The following is a 21,450-nucleotide window of genomic DNA, read 5'->3' on the forward strand; positions in this document are numbered from 1 at the left end:
ATACTGATTTAATTCACTTAATTATAATACAAATAATATTTTTAAAAAGATTATCCATGTTAATTACTGTTATTTTATACACACTGCAATGTACATAAAGCTGTTAAGCATAACATTTGGTTAGGCACACATAGCAGAACCAAAAGGTAGATTAGTAATTAAGTATAACAATGTACATTTTTTAAAATGTTTTTTTCATGAGACATATGGTACCCAGATGAAGTTTGTCCTCTCACTTAATTTTAAACATGGAAAACCTTTCCTATGCCATAAATTTATATACTACTTGTCAAAAATTGTCAAACTATTTCTTAATAGTATTAATACCTATCTTCTGGCTATTAGGAAAGGGCAAATCATAATACAACCCTTCCACTATCCTCCCCAGTTGCTACTGCAATAATAAATCTTAGAAAATAAAAAGGAAATGTATTATGAGTTTCAAAGCAGTAGTTTTTGTTATTAGTAGAGTACCACTTTTTTTCTTTCTGAAATCAACCTAACCTAGAGACATCTGGATGGATGGTGAATGGCATGCTGGACCTGGAAAGAGGAGAACCCAAGTTCAAATTCAGTCTCAGAAATTTACTAGCTATGTGATCCATGGCAAGGTACTTAAACTGTATGCTTCAGTTTTCTGTCACATAAAGACAATAATAGCTTCTACATCCCAGAGCTGAGGTGAAGATCAAATGAGGTATTATCTTTCAAATGCTTATTTTGCACAGTGCTCAGGAAGATCTGATTTGAAATCTGTCCTCGGATACATTGTTTGACCTTTGTTAAGTTCCTTAACCTTTACTTGCCTCAGTTTCCTTATCCATACATTGGAAATATCTATAAAATCCTATGCATTTCGATTGTTGTGAGGATTAAATGAGGTGTGTTTAAGTGCTTAGAAGGTGAGTGGCACATCACAGGCTCTAGGCAGATGCCTACCTCTTTTCCCTCTAGTAAAGGAAAATCAATTCTAGCTTAGAAGCATGAAAAGAACATAGGTTAAGACAATACTTCTGCTCTGTATTCTGAAGTGTCTTCTCTTTCCTGGCAACAGGAAGCTATTCAAAGCAGTGATTCTCTTTCCACTTGCTCTGTTTCACAATCACTGTCTGACATTCAGTTTCCTCATTTATAAATGAAGGGGTTGACCTAGACTAGACTAAGGACCAGTCAGCTTTAAATCCTAAAATTCCTCTGAAGTCCCTCCCTCTCTTCTAGTGATTAGGCAACAAAGTGGTATGTAAAGTTTCAGAAGATAAGACAAAACACCAGTAGAAATAACTGATTAAAAGTTAAGTATCTTACATTTCCTTCAACTGTCTTTTCTCTTTTATTTATTTATTTATTTTTTTTGTATTTCATAGCTTTTTATTTACAAGTTATATGTATGAGTAATTTTACAACATTGACAATTGCCAAACCTTTTATTCCAATTTTTCCTCTCCTTCCCCCCAACCCCTCCCCTAGATGGCAGGGTGACCAGTAGATGTTAAATATATTAGGAGTATAAATTAGATACACAATAAGTATACATGACCAAACAGTTATTTTGCTGTACAAAAAGAATCGGATTCTGAAATATTGTACAATTAGCCTGTGAAGGAAATCCAAAATGCAAGCAGGTAAAAATATAGGGATTGGGAATTCAATGTAATGGTTCTTAGTCATCTCCCAGAGTTCTTTCACTGGGCATAGCTGGTTCAGTTCATTACTGCTCCATTGGAACTGATTTGGTTCATCTCATTGCTGAAGCTGGCCAGATCCATCAGAATTGATCATCATATAGTATTGTTTCAACTGCCTTTTCTCTAAAAGTCTCCCAATTATTTCCAATTTTTAATATTCTATTTAAAAAGTTAATGTCAAAGACTTTTATTAATTAATGCCTTTTCAAGAAAGAGGTTATTTTAATTATTTTATGAAAAATTGCTTTTTAAACAACATACCATCTAGATAAAATGAAATCAAATCTAACAAATTAGGATTGTGTTTAAACCAAGCTAAGTAGATCCTATTAGAGCTGCCACCTTTCATAGAACACTTTGTTCTCTCCCATCTTTTAAAATAAACTGCTACTTTAACACTTTCAAGATCATAAAGGATCCTTCGTAAATACAGATAATATATGTAACTATTCCTAACTTTCCTGATGGGTGTTTCTGCTTTGACTCTGTTATACTATTATTACTGTAAAAATAACTGGCATTTATGCATTACTTTAGAGTTTGCACAGCATTTTATAATTATTAATCTGACCCATTTAGTAACTCTGGGAATGCTATTATTTTCATTTTGCAGATGAGGAAAGTGAAAGTTAAATGACTTGGCCAGGATCCTATAGCAAATTAAGTATATGAGGCCATATTTCAGCTCAGGTTCTTCTGCTCCCAGTTCAATAAAGGACATACTCTGACCCTTAACTGGTAGGACAATTCTTCTTATGATTTGGTCTTGAATGCCGATTCCATATTCTTAATTCACATAATTATATGTCTTTCTTTTACCAGGAAAAGTGAAAAGAAGAAAGCTTAAAACAAAGGTGAACTTCTGAAGAGGTCATGTGGCATGAATATTAAATTAAACTCCATCACATCACATTTTATAAATGTAATCACTTGTAATAAGCAAAACAAAATATATTCTATTGCATAATAAGGGACTGTAAATACTACCAAAAAAAACTTTTACCTCATCATCCTTTCTTTTTTTAAAAATACTATCCTCAACTTCACCAACAGCTAACATGATCATTTGTACTCTCTGTAGATTGACGTAACCACTCTCTGTAAGGTAACCCTGAAAGTGATAAAAAAAAAAATATAAAATTATCTACTTCAAAGAAAAAATATTTATTTTTAGAAATTATTAAATTTGGAACTTACCCCCGTTTTATGCACCACATTTTTGTATATATTAACTAAACGATCAATTGCTCCTTCCCTGTAATCAAAAAACATGTATTAGAACTATTTATTCAATGTTTCCTGAAAAATGTAAAATGTCAATTCAAGTAATTCCACTGAAATTTATATACCTAATCTCCAAAGATGGCAAATGTGGAAGGAAGTCATTTCCCACAAAGAAACACATGAAAACCCAGTCATCGATGCTCCTCTCAATATCAAAAGTGAATGGCAGGCTGGCCATAGTTAATTCTCTTTCTAAATACTACATGAAAAATCCAACCAGAGAATAACAATTAAAGATATTAAAAAACAAATCATTCAAGTTACAATTCCAATGATTATTTCTGCATACCTCACGAAGCACATTTAGCCGAATGTAGATAAACTCTCCTTCTGAAGCAGGAAGACTTTCTTCAAACTGATCATGCTACAAGAAATGAGTTGAGTTATTAATTCAAACATATTCATCTTGTTTTTCTTAGTTAATAGTATTTTCATTCATTCAGTTCAATAGTTTTTCAATTACAAGTAAAGATATTTTTCAAAATTCATTTTTTTATAAGATTGAATGTTAAATCTCTCTCTCCCTCTCCCCAAGATGGCAAGCAATCTGTAACAGGCTGTGTGTGTTTGTGTGCACGTGCACACACGGGCCAATATGTTCCTAATTGTGGCAGAATTCCCTTTTAATGAATTTGGACATCAAAACCCATTTTAGTTTAATTAACTAAAACTATTGCTCAGTGATTCACTATAGTTCATTTAAAGGAGGAATCCTAACCAATGGTTTGAAGCCTTACTTATTATTAGCAAGATCTACATAGTTAATGGCTGTTACCAAATTCCTCTTTGCACATTTGGCTAGAGAAAAGAATACTGGAGTCAGGAGCAACCCTGCCAAAGCTTGGGGATTTGACCATTAACACAAACACCCCTCCCTGCCCAATAATCTCAAACTTTCAGTAAAAATAAAAGCATAAAAAGCAGCTCCTTAAAACAATAAGTTTTTAATTTGGGCATAGCAAGAGTGGAGAGAAGAAATACCAACTAACTGCTATAAGATGTAGGACAATCACTCAGGAATTAGTAAACTACTAGGAATCCTCATGTTTTTGTTCTTATATTTTATGCCTTAGCCTCACCAAAATTATCAAGCTAGTAGGAGTTCCTTAGACCGTAAGCATATTAACATAGAAGTAAATCATTTAAAGACAATTCAGTGAGTGGTCATAGAAGAAGAGATGTCCAAACAACTCTTTTCTAATCCGAAAAGAAACAATTCTGAAGCCCTTACCTCTCCCTGTTTTTCCCTTGGCAAACCCTGGCAGTCCTTGACCTCGTGCCCAAGCTGATTACAAAGACCACATGGTTTTGGTTTGTTGGGTTTGAACTCTTCCCTGATAATTGTAAAGTTTGGCTCATGTGTAGCAAGTCCAAGCATAATGAGATCAGCTAACAAACATACACACACAGACAAAACCAATAAAAATTGGAAATGATTAAAATGTATGCATTATTTATAAATGACAATAAATCCCTGTCCCCCTATGATAGCAAAAAAAAAAAAAAAGTTTTCAACAATTTACAGAATTTTACAATTTTACAGTAAAAAGGACATCAATAAACTTGTCCAATTCATATCCAAATATTAATCTCTACAAATAATATAATCAACAAGTGAACTTCTAGCTTCTGCCTGAAGAATACTAATGAAGGGAAATTCACTATCTCCTGTGGCAGTTTATTCTACTTTGGATAGGAATTGTTAATAAGTTTTCCCCAACATCAAACATGAATTTGACAGTTTGCAACTTCTGTTCATTTCTACTCATTCTGTCCTCTAGATCAAACAGGGCAAATCAAATCCTCTTTCCACGCGAGAGCCATACTAATACTGAAACAGGACTATCAGCTTCCTCTTTAATCTTCTTTTCCTTAGGCTCAAATTGGATATGAGAGCTTCAAAGTCCTTCACCATCTCTTTAACTTCCTCTATATGCTCTACAATTTACCAATCTCCCATTCTAAGAGAATTAGAACAAAACCCTCCTTTCCAACCTGACGTCAGCAGAATATAGGAGAATAAAACCACTTCTTTATCATTTAAGTTATAACTGTCTTATTGTAACTCGAGATCACATTAGGTTCTTTGGTTTGCACTTCACACTGCTGACTAATATTGGCATTCACTAAAGCTCTTCTTTTTAAAAACTTCTATCTAACCATGCCTTACACAACTTGCGCTAGGTTTGTACTTTTTCACACTTCTCTATGTATACATCAAAGTAAAAAGAACATACAAAATATTCTGACAGTTTCCAGAAAGATGAATGTGTTTACTATTAATATTAAGTACATCTTTTAAAAGTGTGATTTTAGTAGGCTGAAAGATAAATTGCCACTCTGGATTACTTTAAAACAAAGTTTTCTAAATTTAAAAAAAAGAGATTGTAAAAGTTAAAATGTGTTTTGAGAAGACATTTGAAGCCTACATGAGTCACATATATAAAATTCACTACTTTAAAAAAAAAAAAATGAAAAAACCATCAGCTTTCAAAGATTCGATTAGGAAAAGGAAAAAAAAAAATCCAATAAGGAACTTACCATCAGCTCCACATAAACAATGATGAGTGTTTGGGTCATGGTTAGGTTGAGCTAGGGAGAATAAAATTTTTTTACAGATTTATCAGTCTCAGTCAACATTTCAATAAAATGATCTTATATAGCATTTACAATTGGGTTTTACCTCTTTGCCTTCTAATATAATCCATGATTTTATGTTCTCCTTCACCAGGAGCACTAGCATCAGATAAAATAACCTGTAAAATAAAAATACATAATTAATCCATTCTCTTCTTTCCTTTGAAAAACAGAATTAAACCTAAATTTACATTTTAGTCTAAATTGATTACTTCTAAGATAATTCTAATCATTTAGACCCTTTTTAGTAAAAGGTAACTACATTTTTTTTTTAGAATTGATGCCATCCTATTTTTTTTTTTAAAGAAACAAAACCTATTACATATGACCAAGTAGACATCAGCAAACAGTCTTGACTCAGAATTAAATCAATTTGTTCTCTTGATCAAATTAATTTACATTAGGCGACTTAGTGACATTTCACATTACTCAAAATATCTTCTCAACTTTTACTACTGATTCTTTGGTTTCATGGCATCCCTTCACCAACTAAATGCCTTCTCACCCTAATTCTGAAACCTTCCTGATTGATGAGTTCCTGCCTAGAACCACTTTGTCATGATGGACTCCAGCCATTGAGGTTCAACTCTCTTCTGACTCTACTCTTCATTCTTTTCCACCTTATCCCTGAGTGGGCATTCTATGTCCCTCTTGATTTTTAGCTCTTTTTATATGTTCTAGTCCAAATGAATTATATCCTTTCATCCTGAAAGAATGGGATGCTAGTGTTCACTCAACATTTGAAAAATCATAGGAAAAGATTCAGAAAAGATCACTCTCCTAATTTTCAAAAATTAGGAAAGAATCAGGCAATTTTGACTGGTTCCTAATTAAACTCTAGAATGGATTATTAAAGAAATGAATGGAAAACATGCAGGGGGAAAAAAAAAGGATGGGTATGCCGATTTCAGATTCTTCTTCGATAGGACTACTAAACTAGTAAATGAAGGAAATTCTGTGTATTTTTGCAAAGCTTTTGAGAACTATTTCATATTTCATACTATTCCTGATGGAGAAAATTGAAAATATGAATTAGATTATGATCCAATTAGATGGGTATGGATTTTACTGGAGGGCTAGACTACAAGAGTAATATTACTGTGCTAATTTTAGAAAAGCCTGAAAAGACTTGATGAACTGATGCCAAGTGAACTGAGCAGAATTAAGAAAATTGTACATAGTGACAGCAATATTATGTAATGATCAATTATGATAGCCTTAGCCCTTTTCAGCAATACAGTGATCCAATACCATTTCAAAAGACTTGGATGCGATGGAAATTGAATGAAGAGCAAAGCATACTATTTTCATCTTTTTTTTGGTTTGCTCTTTCATTCTCTTGTTTTTCCCCTTTGTTCTGATTTTTCTTTCACAACATGCCTAATATGGAAACGTGTTAAAAATTATTGTACATGTATAATTTATTTCAGAATGCTTGCAATTTTGGGGAGGGAGAAGTTAAGAGAGAGAGGGAAAAAAAAAATCTTAGAAAAATGAATGCTGTAATTACATGTAATTAGAAAACAAACTAGCACTGACCAAAAAAAAAAAAAAAAAAAAGAGTTAAGTGCTTCTGACTCAGTATCAAACTGGTGGTCTCTACTCTCACTCTACAGTAGGTGGGAAGATCTCAAAGATCTGTGCTCGGAGTCACGTTTAACAAGCTTATCAATGATTGGGAAAAAGGCATATTGATCAAATTTAAACATGATATATATTTGGGAGGGACAGCTAACACTGAATAACACTAATGACAAAGGACTTTAATAGACTAGAACATTGGGCTGAATTTGTCAAGATGAAATTCAACAAGGATGAATGGCAAGTCTTTTATTTGAATACATGAATCAGTTTCACAAGTTTAGAAAGAAGGAAACATGGTAAGATGACTAGTTGGGCTGAAGATGATCTAGGGATTTTAGTGGACTACAAACAACATCAATCAGGAGTGTGTTATAATGGCTCCAAAAGACCAACATGACCTTTGGCTGTGTTACAGGGAACACCCCTTCCAAGAATAAGAAGGTAATAATCTCACTGTACTCTCCTCTTATGAGACTTCATTTGGAGTTTTATATTTATTTTGGGGTATCATAATTACAGATGGTAAAGGTCCCTGAGTCCATGTCTAAAAAAAAATCAGTTGAAAAAATTAGGCATGTTCAGCCTAAATATGAGAAGATATTGGGAAATAAAGGGTAGGAAAAAAAGCTAATATCTGTCTCAAGTATTTGAAATGCTCTCATGTGGAAGAATCACATTTTTCTGTTTGGCCCCAAAAGGCCGAATTCTAAGTAATGGGTAGAAATTACAAAGAGGAAAAATCTATGCTTGATTTAAGGCAAAAAATCTTCCAACAATTGAAATTATACAGAAATGAAATGGATTGGCTTCAGAGTTTACCCTCCCTGAAGGTCTTTAAGGAGAGAATAGAAAATTACTTGCCAATGCTACAGAGAAGATTCCTTTCATATATGTAAGATGACTATTAATATCCATTTCTACTTTCAACTTTCAGACTTAGCAATCAAAAAATGAAAGTAACATGCCATAGCAACCCATTAAAACTATCTATTAAGCAAAAGAGAGGCTATAATTTGCAGTAGTACACAGGAAAGAGATTATAGCATATTAACTGAAATTAGGAAGACTGGAGTTCAATTTCTGCCTCGGCCACTAGCCACATGGCTATAAGCAGTCATTTGGCCTTATCTAAGCCAGTTCCTATATCTGTAAAATAGAGATAATACCTGTAGGATCTGAGGTTTAAATGAGAGAATGGATGAAGAGCACCTTTCAAAATATTTATAACTACTGCATAAAACTCACTTATTATCATTATTGGTAGAAAAAATAACCTTAACAATTAAATTACAGATTCTCAAAGTAAATATAGTTAAAACACAGCTTCATTCCTATGTATAATCTAAGAGAAAATATAAGCGTATACAATTATGAGGTCATAAATTAAAGTTTATAAACATAATTTTTTTATTAGATTGGTATCAAAAAGTCCACAAGTTATTGCAAGTTAAGGCAATCAAAGTATAGCATCTGCTTATGTCAAAATCTAATCTCTATCTTATGGGCTTTTATTATGTCTATAATAATAAGCAATTCCATTATCCTCATATTTTACTTTACATTGCTCTTTAAGGTAATTTTTTTAAATAAATGGGATTTTTTAATGACTCTAAGCAATGATGATAGGATGTTGAAATTTCTCTTTAGAGAGAAATTTAAATTGTCATTCATTATAGAAATTCTGACCTTTCCCATAAAAAGCACTCTAACTTATCCATCCAAATACCCATTTATAGCAACTACATAAACTTTATCTTACTTCTGACATCATTCAAATGTTGAGGTAGGATGGGGAGAGAGAATACATATGTACAAGCAAATACATCTTTCTTTGTTCAGTACACACACACACACACACACACACAGAGTGAGGTTCTCTCTGTTCAATCCCACCAAAGTACAACACAAATTATAATCATCCCAATCTTGATTCAAATAACCAAAATGTGAAACTTACTGTCAAATTTTTCCACCCTGGGTCATTATTTAAACGATCAGCAATGTAGTATCGAAGACATTTAGCAAGATTGTCCATGAACTCGGTTCCCTAAAAGAGACAGAAGAAAATGTTAACCTGTTATTTTAGAGTTAGCAATAGTTAGAAAAGTATAGGACTACTTACTGGTGTAATACAATTGCTGTCAAATCTTTCTTTGATCTCTTCTGGAGGAAGAAAGCCACCTAGGGAAGAGAAACATTTTGTTCCCACATTTAAAAAAAATTGTTCTGAACAGCTGAATGATCAACGAATTATTAAAGAACAAAATGTACAACCCAAAGAAACAAATCCCCTTCATTTCAAGTCACAGTTCCCATTTTAAAAAAACTTCCATCAAAAATAAATTAATACGTCTGACAGATTGTGTTAAAATATGTAATACACAAAAAATTCAAAGATTTAATAACATCAATAAATTCTTCATGTTGTGTAAAATTATACATTCTGCTTAAAAGGCATGTATCTACATGCTATAAAAATTAAATTCAGATTAAATGCATACCACCAAGCAAATATAAAAAGATGAGTTAATCACAAGTTGATAATTTTGTCTGAATACATCATTTAATTTCATTTTTTTTTGAGGAATTTAGAGTTAAGTGACTTGCCCAGATTCACACAGCTAGTGTCTGAGGCAGCATTTGAACTCAAGATTCTCTTGACTTCAGGATCTATATGTTCTATTCACTGCATCACATAGATTCCTCAATATATCATTTCTTTTTGACTTTTTCTATACTAGTAATCAGCTCTCTCATTTATTATAAATGCATAATTCATATTCTTTTTAAAAAAACAAATAACTGTGTAACATTAAGACAAAGATATCAATAAAATGACAAGATACTGTTACATATACAAAAAGGCTAAGTGAAAAACATTATTCTAGCAAAAGCTGGCATGCAATTTAATGTGAAGAAAATTGAAACAAGATACTTTTTTTTTTTTTTTTTAAAGAACTACATACTGGTATAGATCTTTGCAGTATAGAAGGAACAACCCAAAACAAGAGGGCAGACATTTTAGAAATTTCTAAGTTGACTATTGTTACCATATTCACTTCCTCTAAGCTATACACTCACTCTTTATTATCAACTTTTCCTTAAGGTTGTAGGGTCTGATATAATGAACTTTATATACCTCATATGCACACACACAGATACATATCTACAGGTCTTAAGACATATGATAAATCATTGTGGCTGGTAATAGTCTGTACAAAGAACAATCTGAAAAAAAGGGAGGAATTTAAAATAACCATTTACTACTGAGACAGATTCTTCTTTACACAAAGAGAGACTAAGATTTGCCAAAGCTTCTCAACACATCAAAAGAAGATCACAGTATATCAACAAGTGTTCTGATCCTAACTTTGGTACAGTGAAAAATAAGGTAGAAATAATAAATGAAAAATTTTCAATAGGCTGAAAAGAGGAAACAATACAACTTATTCCTGAAGGCTAAGTATGACTGAGGTGTTTCAAGTTTACTCTTTAATAAACTTTAAACTTAAGGAAAGAAAAAAACTTTTTTCTTGCTAAGAATTAGTAAAACCTCTTGTAAGTACTACTGGGATTATATCCCAAAGAGATTATAAAGAAGGGAAAGGGACCTGTAGGTGCACAAATGTTTGCGGCAGCCCTTTTTGTAGTGGCTAGAAACTGGAAACTGCATGGATGTCCATCAGTTGGAGAATGGCTGAATAAATTGTGGTATATGAAAATTATGGAATATTACTGTTCTGTAAGAAATGACCAACAGGATGATTTCAGAAAGGCCTGGAGAGACTTACACGAACTGATGCTGAGTGAAATGAGCAGGACCAGGGGATCATTATATACGTCAACAACAATACTAGATGATGACCAGTTCTGATGGATCAGGCCATCCTCAGCAACGAGATCAACCAAATCATTTCTAATGGAGCAGTAATGAACTGAACTAGCTATACCCAGAAAAAGAACTCTGGGAGATGACTAAAAACCATTACATTGAATTCCCAATCCCTATATTTATGCACACATGCATTTTTGATTTCCTTCACAAGCTAATTGTACAATAATTCAGAGTCTGATTCTTTTTGTACAGCAAAATAATGTTTTGGTCATGTATACTTATTGTGTATCTAAGTTATATTTTAATATATTTAACATCTACTGGTCATCCTGCCATCTAGGGGAGGAGGTGGGGGGGGTAAGAGGTGAAAAATTGGAACAAGAGGTTTGGCAATTGTTAATGCTGTAAAGTTACCCATGTATAAATCCTGTAAATAAAAGGCTATTAAAAAAAAAAAAAAAAAAAAAACACCTCTTGTAAGTAAACAACTAAAAGAAAAATGAAATTTAACCAAAAAAATTAAACCTTTTGACAGTATTTCTTCCCTGACTCGTTGCTTCTCTATAGTTGCTTCCATTCCTTCTTTTGATGCTCTAAACCTCCTGGAACGCTGCTGGTTCATTTTAGCACGTGGAGCCTGAAAACAAAAATTTTATTATTTTTTCAATTGATAACACACAGTGAATTATCAACTCACTAGTTATTATTAGTGTGTGAGAGTTAACACTCACAGTACCCTTCTAAGTACTAGGCTGTAATGGAAATTCAAAGACAAAAACAACTATGTAAATACAACCTTCAAGGAACTTTACTCTGTCAGAGAAGTCAATATGTACGTGTATAAGCATATAGAAAATATACAAAATTAATACCCTAATACAAAACAATTTTGTTTTTTAAGTAGGAAGATCTTATCAGCTAGAAAGAGAAGAAAAGTCTGCATGCAGAATATGATAGATGCAGAGCTGAGTGGAAAGTGTATTACATACATGAAGTAAAAAGGAGAAAGAGGAGGTACATAGGGAACAGAAGAGCAGTTTGGCTGGATCAAACAGTATATAAAGGGGAATTATTGTAATAAGCCTGCAAAGGAAATTATACATGGGAGCCAGGTTGTGAAGGATTTGCATTTGACTCTACATGTACACTTGTGTTTTGTTTTTTGAGTTTTTTAAAATCATGTTAGTAGTTCAGTGGTCATTAAATTGAAGGAGAAAAGATTTCAAGCACAGAGATCAATAAGATATCTAATGCAATAATTTAGAGAAGAAGGGATGAGAATTTGAACTGGGGTGGTGGGCATTATCAGTAGAAAAGTAGAAACACTTGACAGGTATAATAGAGCAAAACATTACAAGATCTGGCAACTGACTGGGGGGTGGGGGTGAGAGCACTCAATAAAAATTGGATAGTCATAAAGAAGGAAAGAGAAGAAAAATATTTTAGTTTATAAACATCATATATGATGTAGAGAGAAAAACATAAGACATATTCAATAAATCCAATATTTGACAGATTTTCTATAAATAATAGAACATACCATTTAAAATTATAAATAACAAACTATACAGCTTCCCATAGAACTTAAAAATTGGATTCGGGGAGGTAGATAATAGTTTTTAGACCCAATCATGATTTGTCTGCTATGTCACACTTTCTCTGAAGCCGCTAAATAAGATGCAATTAAACATGACCTGTGCTTAGGTCCTACCCAATGAAATCCCAGGTCTGAACCAAAACAAAAGAAAACACAAAAGGTTTATAACCAGACTCAGTAATACTTTTTTTAAAGCACAAGATAAAAGTACTATGAGAATTTTGCAGGGAAAAAGATAACAGAAATCACTTCTGGTTGTGGGATAATTTATTAGAGATTTCATTTTAGTTAGTTGGGAGAAGGAGATTCTAAGCAGAAAGAAAACTGTCTGAGATGATGATAGAAGGTACCTCTTCTGACCTCAAAAGAGAAAAAAAATCTTAATACTGTCTATTAATAAGTATTGTCAATTGAATTTAAGAACAAAATATGATAATGGTTTCATTAATTAACCCAATAAAAGATTAGGTAGTGAGAAGAAAGGTAACCGTAGGAAGAACTCAAATCAATATGAAATGAACTATTAACAGAAGACAAAATATTTCCTGTTCTTTTTTTTGCTTTATCCAAGAAAATAATTATTTTTATAATTATAAATTATTAGTAATAATTATTAGTTAAAATCTAAATAAATGATAAGTAGATAATAGATAAAATCTTAAATATTTGAATTATAATTTTTTTTCACTCCAGCCAACTATTGTTATTGAATAAACGTATCTTAGAGCATATTTGTTAATTCTCACATCCAAGCAATTTGTATTCTCAAAACTAAAATCATTCTAGCTCCTGAGGAGCAGATCACAAATTACACTGAAGCCATAAAACAAAACTAAACAAGGAAGCTACCAATAGTTATTCTGGCTTTATTCTTATTCATATGTATAATTTTTGTTATGCTTACTTACATCAATGTTTTCTAACTTTAGTTAGTTGGTATTATTATACAAAAGCCCTAATTTATATAGCCTTGATTTGTAAGTTTGCAAAAAAAAAATCTTCATTTTAAACAAAAAAAATCAAGATTACCCCTTTCTCTAATTAATGTTTTATAGCTCTTAAACCATGTTAGATGAAGTTCAGTATTTCAGTATGCTTTTCACCTAAACATTAGTAATAGATCAATGAATGAATGAAATTATTTTAATACTTACTACTCCATCTATTGCCATGTAGAGAAGTCGTCTTGGTCTTACTATATTGAAGAGTCTATCAATATATTCAAAAATTGCAACCATCATTTCATCTTCATTTTTCGGTGCAGGTCTATAATTTAAAGCAAAGGAAAAAAATATTCATATCATGATCATGATAATATATAGAAATAATCTTACTATCTTATATAGACATGACTTACAATTACAAAAGAGATCATCTATAGAACACTTTGCAAGAAGTGTGCATAAGAAGGTAACAAAGATAGTAAGGAGACAAATTTTCATTATAAGTATCATTGATAACTTCATGACATAGGATTCAAGACTGAAATATAGCTCTGAAAAATTATAACTTATCCAAAAAGAAAAAATTTCAAAAAGGAGGGGGATTTATAGCAGTATAGATTGAAATATGCTCATGCAAGGAAATCTAGGAACTAAAAGGAGTAAAGAGATAATAGCAGAGACCATTTATGTAAAAATGGAGAGACAAACAAAAGTGATATGGTTTTATCAGTTACTATAATAAAGGACTATAAGGTCACATGAGCCTATCAAAGTTGACAAGAATAATAGTACATGAGTTCAGAAAACAATTCAAAAATCTAGCACAAAGCTACGCTATAACAATGAGAGAAATGACTTTATTGGACATCTGTTTAAATTTACTCTTTGCCAAAAGCATAGTGGCTAATTATTTCTTGGCTTGTCTTAGCAACAGTTCTATTACCTTCTCTCTCTACACTCTTGGTGATCTCAATAGCTTCCACTGGTTCAATGATCTCTATGCAAATAACTCAGATTTTTATCTAACATCTCCAAACCCCAGTTCTCAATTACCAACTGCCTATAGGACATTTCCCACTAGATGCCCTGTAAGTAACTTAAAACTCCACCTGTCCAAAACAGAACTAATTGATATCTTTCTCCCAAAAACACCAAACTTCCAAACTTCCCTATTTCTCTCAAGGTCAAGAAGAGTTTTAGTTATCCAAATTCAAATACCTCAGTCGTTCCTAACTCCTCATTTTCCCACACCAAGCCTTGTTGATTCTCCTTTCACATCCCTCCTATATATATCCCAGTTTCTCTATCCATACTTACCACTTCAGTATCTCATCATTGTCTAGTTACAGTACTTCAATATATTCTTAATTGGTATCCCAAGTAACCTAATCTCTCCTCACTCCCATCCACCTTTCATGAAGAAGTCAAAATAATATTTCTAACAGACAAGTTTGATTATGGACTCCCCTGATCAAAAAAACTCCTATGTTTACTTACTGGTTAAAATAAAATACAAATTATATTGTTTGTTGCTGAAAATTTTTAATATCTTGCACCAACATAGTCTTCTAGAATTTTGTTATGGTTCAGTTATTTCAATTGTGTCCAATGCTTTATGACTCCATTTGAGGATAGCTTGGCAAAGATAATGGAATGGTTTGCCATTTCCTACTCTAGCTCTTTTATAGCTAAGGGATCTGAGGTAAAGTGACTTGCCCAAGGTGACATGGCAAGTATCTGGGACCAGATTTGAACTCAGGAAAAGAAGTCTTCTTGACTCCAGATCTAGCACTTTATTTACTGTGCCACCTGCCCTAGATTTAATATATATTAATTTTCTTCAAACGCAGATGATCCAGCCAAATTCATCCTCTCATTGTCCATCACACAAAACATTTATTTCCCACATTCCTGACTTGGCACAGCATATCATTCATATCTGGAATATTCTTTTCACCTCAGTCTACGAGAATTCCAGTCCTCCTTAAAAGTTCAGTTCGAGTGATACCTCTTTTACAAGGACTATCTTAATTTCCCTGAAATTACCATGTACACTCTGTACATTGTTTTGTATTTATTGATGTTTGTGGCATTTCCTGTAGAAAAAAAATTAATTCTTCAGGTTTTGTATCCTTAGCATCTATCACATGAAAGTGTTAAATAAATATTTACTGATAAATTATAAAAGGTAGAGAAATCAAAAGATAGACTGTCCCAGAAATGGAGAAACTGATGACAAAATAGAAATGATAAGAATCTAGAGAGAGTATGATCACTCTCTTTTACAATCTGTGATAAAGAAGAAAGCTCAATCTAAATTTTTAGAGAGCGAATTTCTAAGAGGTTAGAGATAATTCTTAATGGGAAATAATCTCAAAAGAAGTAAATGAAATGCTGAAGACCCAAAGAAAAACAATACTAATGAAAAAGGAAAAGGATAAGCTATCTGAAAAGGTATCATAGTTCACAAAGAATTAATAAACTTAAATTTGTGCAAAATATGGAAATAAAAACAGGAAATGAAGAATGAATACAAAAAGATGCCATGATGCTATAAAGTTGAGAATAAACATGCATAGGTGCACAAAAATAAAGTCAAATAGGAGTATATTTTAGCTATATTAAGTTAAAGATATTGAAAGAAGGATACTCAGGGAGGATAAAAAAAATGACAAAAAAAGTCAACTATACAATACTTGACTTGTATCTGTTTTTTGTGAGAGAATAATTTTTGGTTTGGAAAAACTAAAAATGGCTGAGAAATAACTGAAACCCAAAACAAGCAGAAGGACAATGAAAGTATCCTAACAGACCCTAATAAATTTAAATCACCAGGCTAGACAAACCAGGTCTCAGTATACTAATAATACAACAATAACTACAACAAAATACTTTAGTAGATATGACATTACCAAGACCTATCTTTCAAAGAAGGTTCTACTACAAACTAAAGGGAAATGAGATTTAACTTAAAAATTTCTATAACATATTGCTAAAGGAATAGTTTGTCAATATATATAAAAGAAAGTAATGATCAAAAAAGCTGAAAGGATTTCATAGAAACCAGGTGTCATTTATATTTTTTGACAAGTTTACTGGATTGGTAGACCAAGGAACTACTATATGTAGAGATTATCTCTGATGTAGTAACGCATTTTATAAATGTTTTCATAATACTCATGTGGACAAGATGAAAGCAAGGCAATAGTACAGCTATATGCACAAGAAACTTAGTGAATGACTGGATTCAAAAAGGAGCCATGAAATGGTTCACTATCAACTACTCTCTAATGATTGCACTCACCAGGAGCCAGAATTTGACCTCAAATTGATCATCATGCTTACAAATGAATACAGGGATAATTGTCAAACTTGTCAAGTTTGAAGATGACAAAAAAGCTAGGAGGAAAAGTCAAAATACTAGATAAAGTGAGAGTCCAAAAAATCTTAGAGAGACTAAAAAACTAGGCCCAATATAATAAGATAAGCATTTATTTGTGTTAAACTTCCAAGTCCTAACACCTGAATTTGAAAAATCAATTTTAAAATTTTAATAAGGAAGACATAGCTACAGAATCTGTTTTATAAATGTCATGGAGGGTCAACTATGAATCCTAACTTGACAAGTCAAAAGAACATGCAAAAGACATGCTATATTAACATAACCCTGCTGTCTAGGACTAGAGAAGTAACAGTCTCTTTGTATTTTGCCCTAGGCCAAATCTGTTTGCAACATGGTCAATTCAGGATGCTACATTTTATAAAGAATAAGCTGAAAGTATGTAGAGAACAAAAAGATTTTGATGAAAGACTTCAAGATCTTCCCAAAGAGAGAACTCAAAACAATAAGTAGAAGTTACAAAGAAGATGATTTAGAGTTGTTCTAAGAAAAAAATTACTAATTAATATGATCTGTAAAGGGAATGGGCTACCTCAGTTGATGTTTCCTCTCACTGTAAATCTTTAAGCAAAGCCTAAGTAACTGTTTGCTGCAATTCTATAGAAGAGACTTTTATTAAAATACAGATTGGCCTACATAGTTTCTGGGGACCCCTTTCAACTCTGAAATTTCACCATTACTTACTTGTCTTCAGGATGTGTACAAGGATGGATGATTCCATTCATATCCAAATATAGATTATCAAACTCCACTTCATTTGGATTAGGTTTACTGGTATCAACTGGGATCTTGACGCCATTGCATTCTTTGGGCTATAAGAAAGTAATTTACAAGTTTTATTTACAACTCTAAAAAATTATTTAGATCCAAGGCTAAGTAGAAATTTATAATTTGTTTCTGGAAGTTACATGTTTGATGACAGGAAATAAAAACAACAGAGTAAGATTTTAATCTCTAGACAGTAATCACTATTTAAGTCAGTCAAGAAAGCTAAATCTATTAAGTTTGTACCCTACCAAAAAGTTTTTGCATGGGGTGTGTGTGTGTGTGTGTGTGTCTCTTTTACAACTGAAAGAGGGAAGTTTTATATGCCATCTTATTTTAAAGGTTGACTTAATTGATGTAGTAAGGAAGACTAGTAAAATAACATACACAGTGATTTTCAACTAATCATCTAACAGGGATTAATAACCATCATCTATATGGCAGGTACAAAACAAGACACTGGGAAACAAAAATGTAAAATGACACAGCTTCTGCCATTAAGACACTTACATTCTCTCATATGAGACAATACATATTTATGTAAGTATATACAGAATAAATTTTACACACACACACTCCACATGCATATATTTGGAAAGGAAGAAGGGTACTTGCAAAAGAAAAGAATCAAAAAAAAAAAAAAAAAGATTCATGAAGAAGGTGCTATTTAAGTTGGGACTCAGGAGAGAAGGTGAAGAGGAGTGCATTCCAGGAATGAAAGGTGGCCAATTGAAAGTATAGAGATTGGAAATGGGAGAGGGATGAAGAATGATCAGTTTGATTAGACTAGAGTCTGGAAAGAGTAACAATGTGAAGGGTTTTTTTTTTAGGCAATATAAAGTTAGGCTAAAACTTATATCTAAGCCTAGGAACAAGAAGACATTGAAGTTTGCAGAGGAGAAGAATAATTGGCAGATATGTGTTTAAGTAAATCACTGAGCAGATATGCATATGATAAAATGGGATAGATCTAGGGTGGTGGGAAGATTTGAGACAGAGACCAATTAGGAAGAAGAAGCAAAGTCTAGACAAGAGATGATTAGCCCCAAACCTTGATGGCACTTGCAAATTGTATGAGTAAAACCACAAGTTGATAACTGAACAGAGGAAGTAAAGACTATAATAAAACTGAAAAGTTGAGAGACTAGAAAAAGTGATACCATCTTAATAGAAATAGAATTTTGGTAAATAAGTAGAAGGCATGAATCCAGTTTTAGATATAATGAATTTGAGGTGTGTAAGAAACATCCAAGTCAAAATGTCAAACAGGCAAGGTGACATAATGCTAACATTCAAAAAAAAGAGACTAGAGCTGAATAGAAAGACCTAGGAGTAAATGGCATAGAGATGAAAACTGAAACCAGGAAGTGATGAGAAAAGGGAGAAGGTACAAGAAAAGAAAACAGACAGAAAGGGGAAAGTAATGGTCAAGAAAATCATTTTCTTGGTAGAAATGAGCATTTTCACTCCATGTAACAATAACATGTAAACAAAAAATGTTTTAACGTTCATTTCTAAAGAAATGTTAAGTTCCATACTCTCTCCATCCCTTACTTTACTCCTCCTTTCATTGGCAATTTGATACAGAATATATATGTATATTAATGCAAAAAAATGTCCATATTTACCATGTTTCAAAAGAAGACAGAGTGGGACAGCTAGTTGGTGCAGTGAATAAAGCACCAGCCCTGAAGTCGGGAAAACCTGAGTTCAAATCTGGCCTCAGACACTTAACACTCACTTCCTAGCTGTATAATCTCTGGGCAAGTCACTTAACCCCAATTGCCTTGGAGTGAAGGTGGGGAGACACAAACCAAAAATACCAAACCAAATCAAAATAAAAATTAAAAAATCCCTAAGAATAATAAAGTTTAAAAAGTATGCTTCAATATGCTCTGAATCTCCACAGTTCTTTTTTTGAGATGGATAGCATTTTTCAACATCATAACTTCAGAACTGTCTTTGATCCCAGTATTGCTGAGAATAGCTAAGTAAATCATTAATCATTATATAATATTGCTATTGCTGTGCACAACGTTCTCCAATTTCTGCTCATTTTACTTTGCATCAATTCATATAAATTACAGGTTTTTCTGAAAGCATCTTGCTCATCATCTCTTACAACACAATAGTATTCCATCATAATCATTTGCAACTTATTCAGCCATTCTCCAATTGGTGGGCATTCTTTCAATTTCTAATACCTTATTCGCCACAAAAAAGATGCTAGAAACATTTTTTTGATATGAACTTGAGCTCTTTTCTTTTGATCTCTTTGGGATACAAATTTACTAGTAGTATTGCTGGGCCAAAGGGTATATACTGTTTTATGGCTCTTTGGGCATAGTTCAAATTCCTCTAAAGAATGGTTAAATCACTTCACTATTTGACCAATCATGCATTCGGTTTTGTTATTCAGTTTTCAGTCATGTCTGACACAACTCTTCATGGGGTTTTCTTGGCCAAGATACTTGAGTAGCTTTCCTTCTCCAATTCATTTCACAGATGAGATAACTTAAGGAAATAAGGATTGACTTATCCAAAATCATACAGCTTAGTATGTGAGGTCAGATTTGAATTCCCAGAACTCTAACCACTGCACCAGCTACTTGCCCCAAGGCTATACCTACTTTCTGCCAAGCTTCTTTCCAGCTTTCCTGGCAATTTTTGTCAAGTAATGAATTCTTGTCTCAAAATCTTGAATATGTGAGTTTGTCAAACACTAGATTACTATGGTTATTTACTGCTGTGTATGTATAGTGTACTTGATCCTTCCACTGATCCACTACTCTATTTCTTTACCAGTACCAGATTGTTTTGATAATCACCTCTTTGTAATACAAGTTGAGAGCTGGTATTGCTAAATCATCTTCACATTCTTCCATCTCCCCACCCCACCCCCCCAAGCCACTAGTGCCCTTGATATTCTTGACCTTTTGTTTTTTCAGAGGAGGAGTTGGTATTTTTCTAGCTCTATAAAATAGGTGGCTTTTGGTAATTTGGTATGGCCCTGAACATGTAAAATTGAGACAGAATTGTCATGAACAATTAATATTAAATGACTTTATGTGAAAAGTATTTTCCAATTGTGTTCATAAAATTCCTGGGTTTGCTTTGGCAAGTAGACTTATTTTATATTGCCTGCAAATATTTTAAAAGGAATTTCTCTATATCTCTTGCTGCTAGACTTTATTGGTAATACATAGAAATGCTGATAATTTATGTGGATGTATTTTATATCCTGCAACTTTGCTGCTGATATTGTTTCAACTAGTTTTTAGTTGATTCTTTTGGATTCTCTAAGTATATGATCATATATGAAAAAATGAGTTTGTTTCCTCATTACCTATTCTAATTCCTTCAATCTCCTTATTTTTTATTACTATAGACCACTTTTCTAGAAAGATACTAGATAATACAGATATTAATGAGCATCTTTGTTTCAACCCAGATCTTACTGTAATGGCTTCTAGTTTATCCCTAATACAGATATTTCTTGCTGGTTTTAGATAATTCTTAATGGTTTTTTTTATAAATGTTATTTGCTTTAAGGAAAGCTTAATTTATCCTTATACTTTCTTGTGTTAATACAAATGAGTTGTATTTTGTCAAAAAACATTTTTTTGGCATCTGTTAAGATAATCATATTATTTCTGTTGGTCTTGCTATATTAATATGGTCAATTATGCTGATAGTTTTCCTAATACTGAACTAGCCCT

The 21,450-nt window shown here is 32.5% G+C and overlaps 1 protein-coding gene across 1 annotated transcript in view; it reads right to left on the reverse strand.

The window, feature by feature from the left end:
* XRN2 (5'-3' exoribonuclease 2) overlaps nucleotides 1-21,450 on the reverse strand; it is a 101,862-nt gene that overhangs the window by 54,213 nt on the left and 26,199 nt on the right. Inside the window, exons 2-13 of the mRNA XM_031951037.1 lie at nucleotides 17,651-17,778; nucleotides 13,777-13,888; nucleotides 11,551-11,662; nucleotides 9,313-9,371; nucleotides 9,148-9,237; nucleotides 5,653-5,725; nucleotides 5,511-5,561; nucleotides 4,201-4,358; nucleotides 3,259-3,333; nucleotides 3,035-3,168; nucleotides 2,883-2,940; nucleotides 2,689-2,796 (exon numbers count right to left, since the gene is read on the reverse strand). Coding sequence (XP_031806897.1) covers nucleotides 2,689-2,796; nucleotides 2,883-2,940; nucleotides 3,035-3,168; nucleotides 3,259-3,333; nucleotides 4,201-4,358; nucleotides 5,511-5,561; nucleotides 5,653-5,725; nucleotides 9,148-9,237; nucleotides 9,313-9,371; nucleotides 11,551-11,662; nucleotides 13,777-13,888; nucleotides 17,651-17,778 — 1,158 coding nt within the window. The remainder of the gene's footprint in view (nucleotides 1-2,688; nucleotides 2,797-2,882; nucleotides 2,941-3,034; nucleotides 3,169-3,258; nucleotides 3,334-4,200; nucleotides 4,359-5,510; nucleotides 5,562-5,652; nucleotides 5,726-9,147; nucleotides 9,238-9,312; nucleotides 9,372-11,550; nucleotides 11,663-13,776; nucleotides 13,889-17,650; nucleotides 17,779-21,450) is intronic.

Source organism: Sarcophilus harrisii, chromosome 2 (assembly GCF_902635505.1).
Source record: "Sarcophilus harrisii chromosome 2, mSarHar1.11, whole genome shotgun sequence".
In the NCBI taxonomy this organism is placed as follows: domain Eukaryota; kingdom Metazoa; phylum Chordata; class Mammalia; order Dasyuromorphia; family Dasyuridae; genus Sarcophilus; species Sarcophilus harrisii.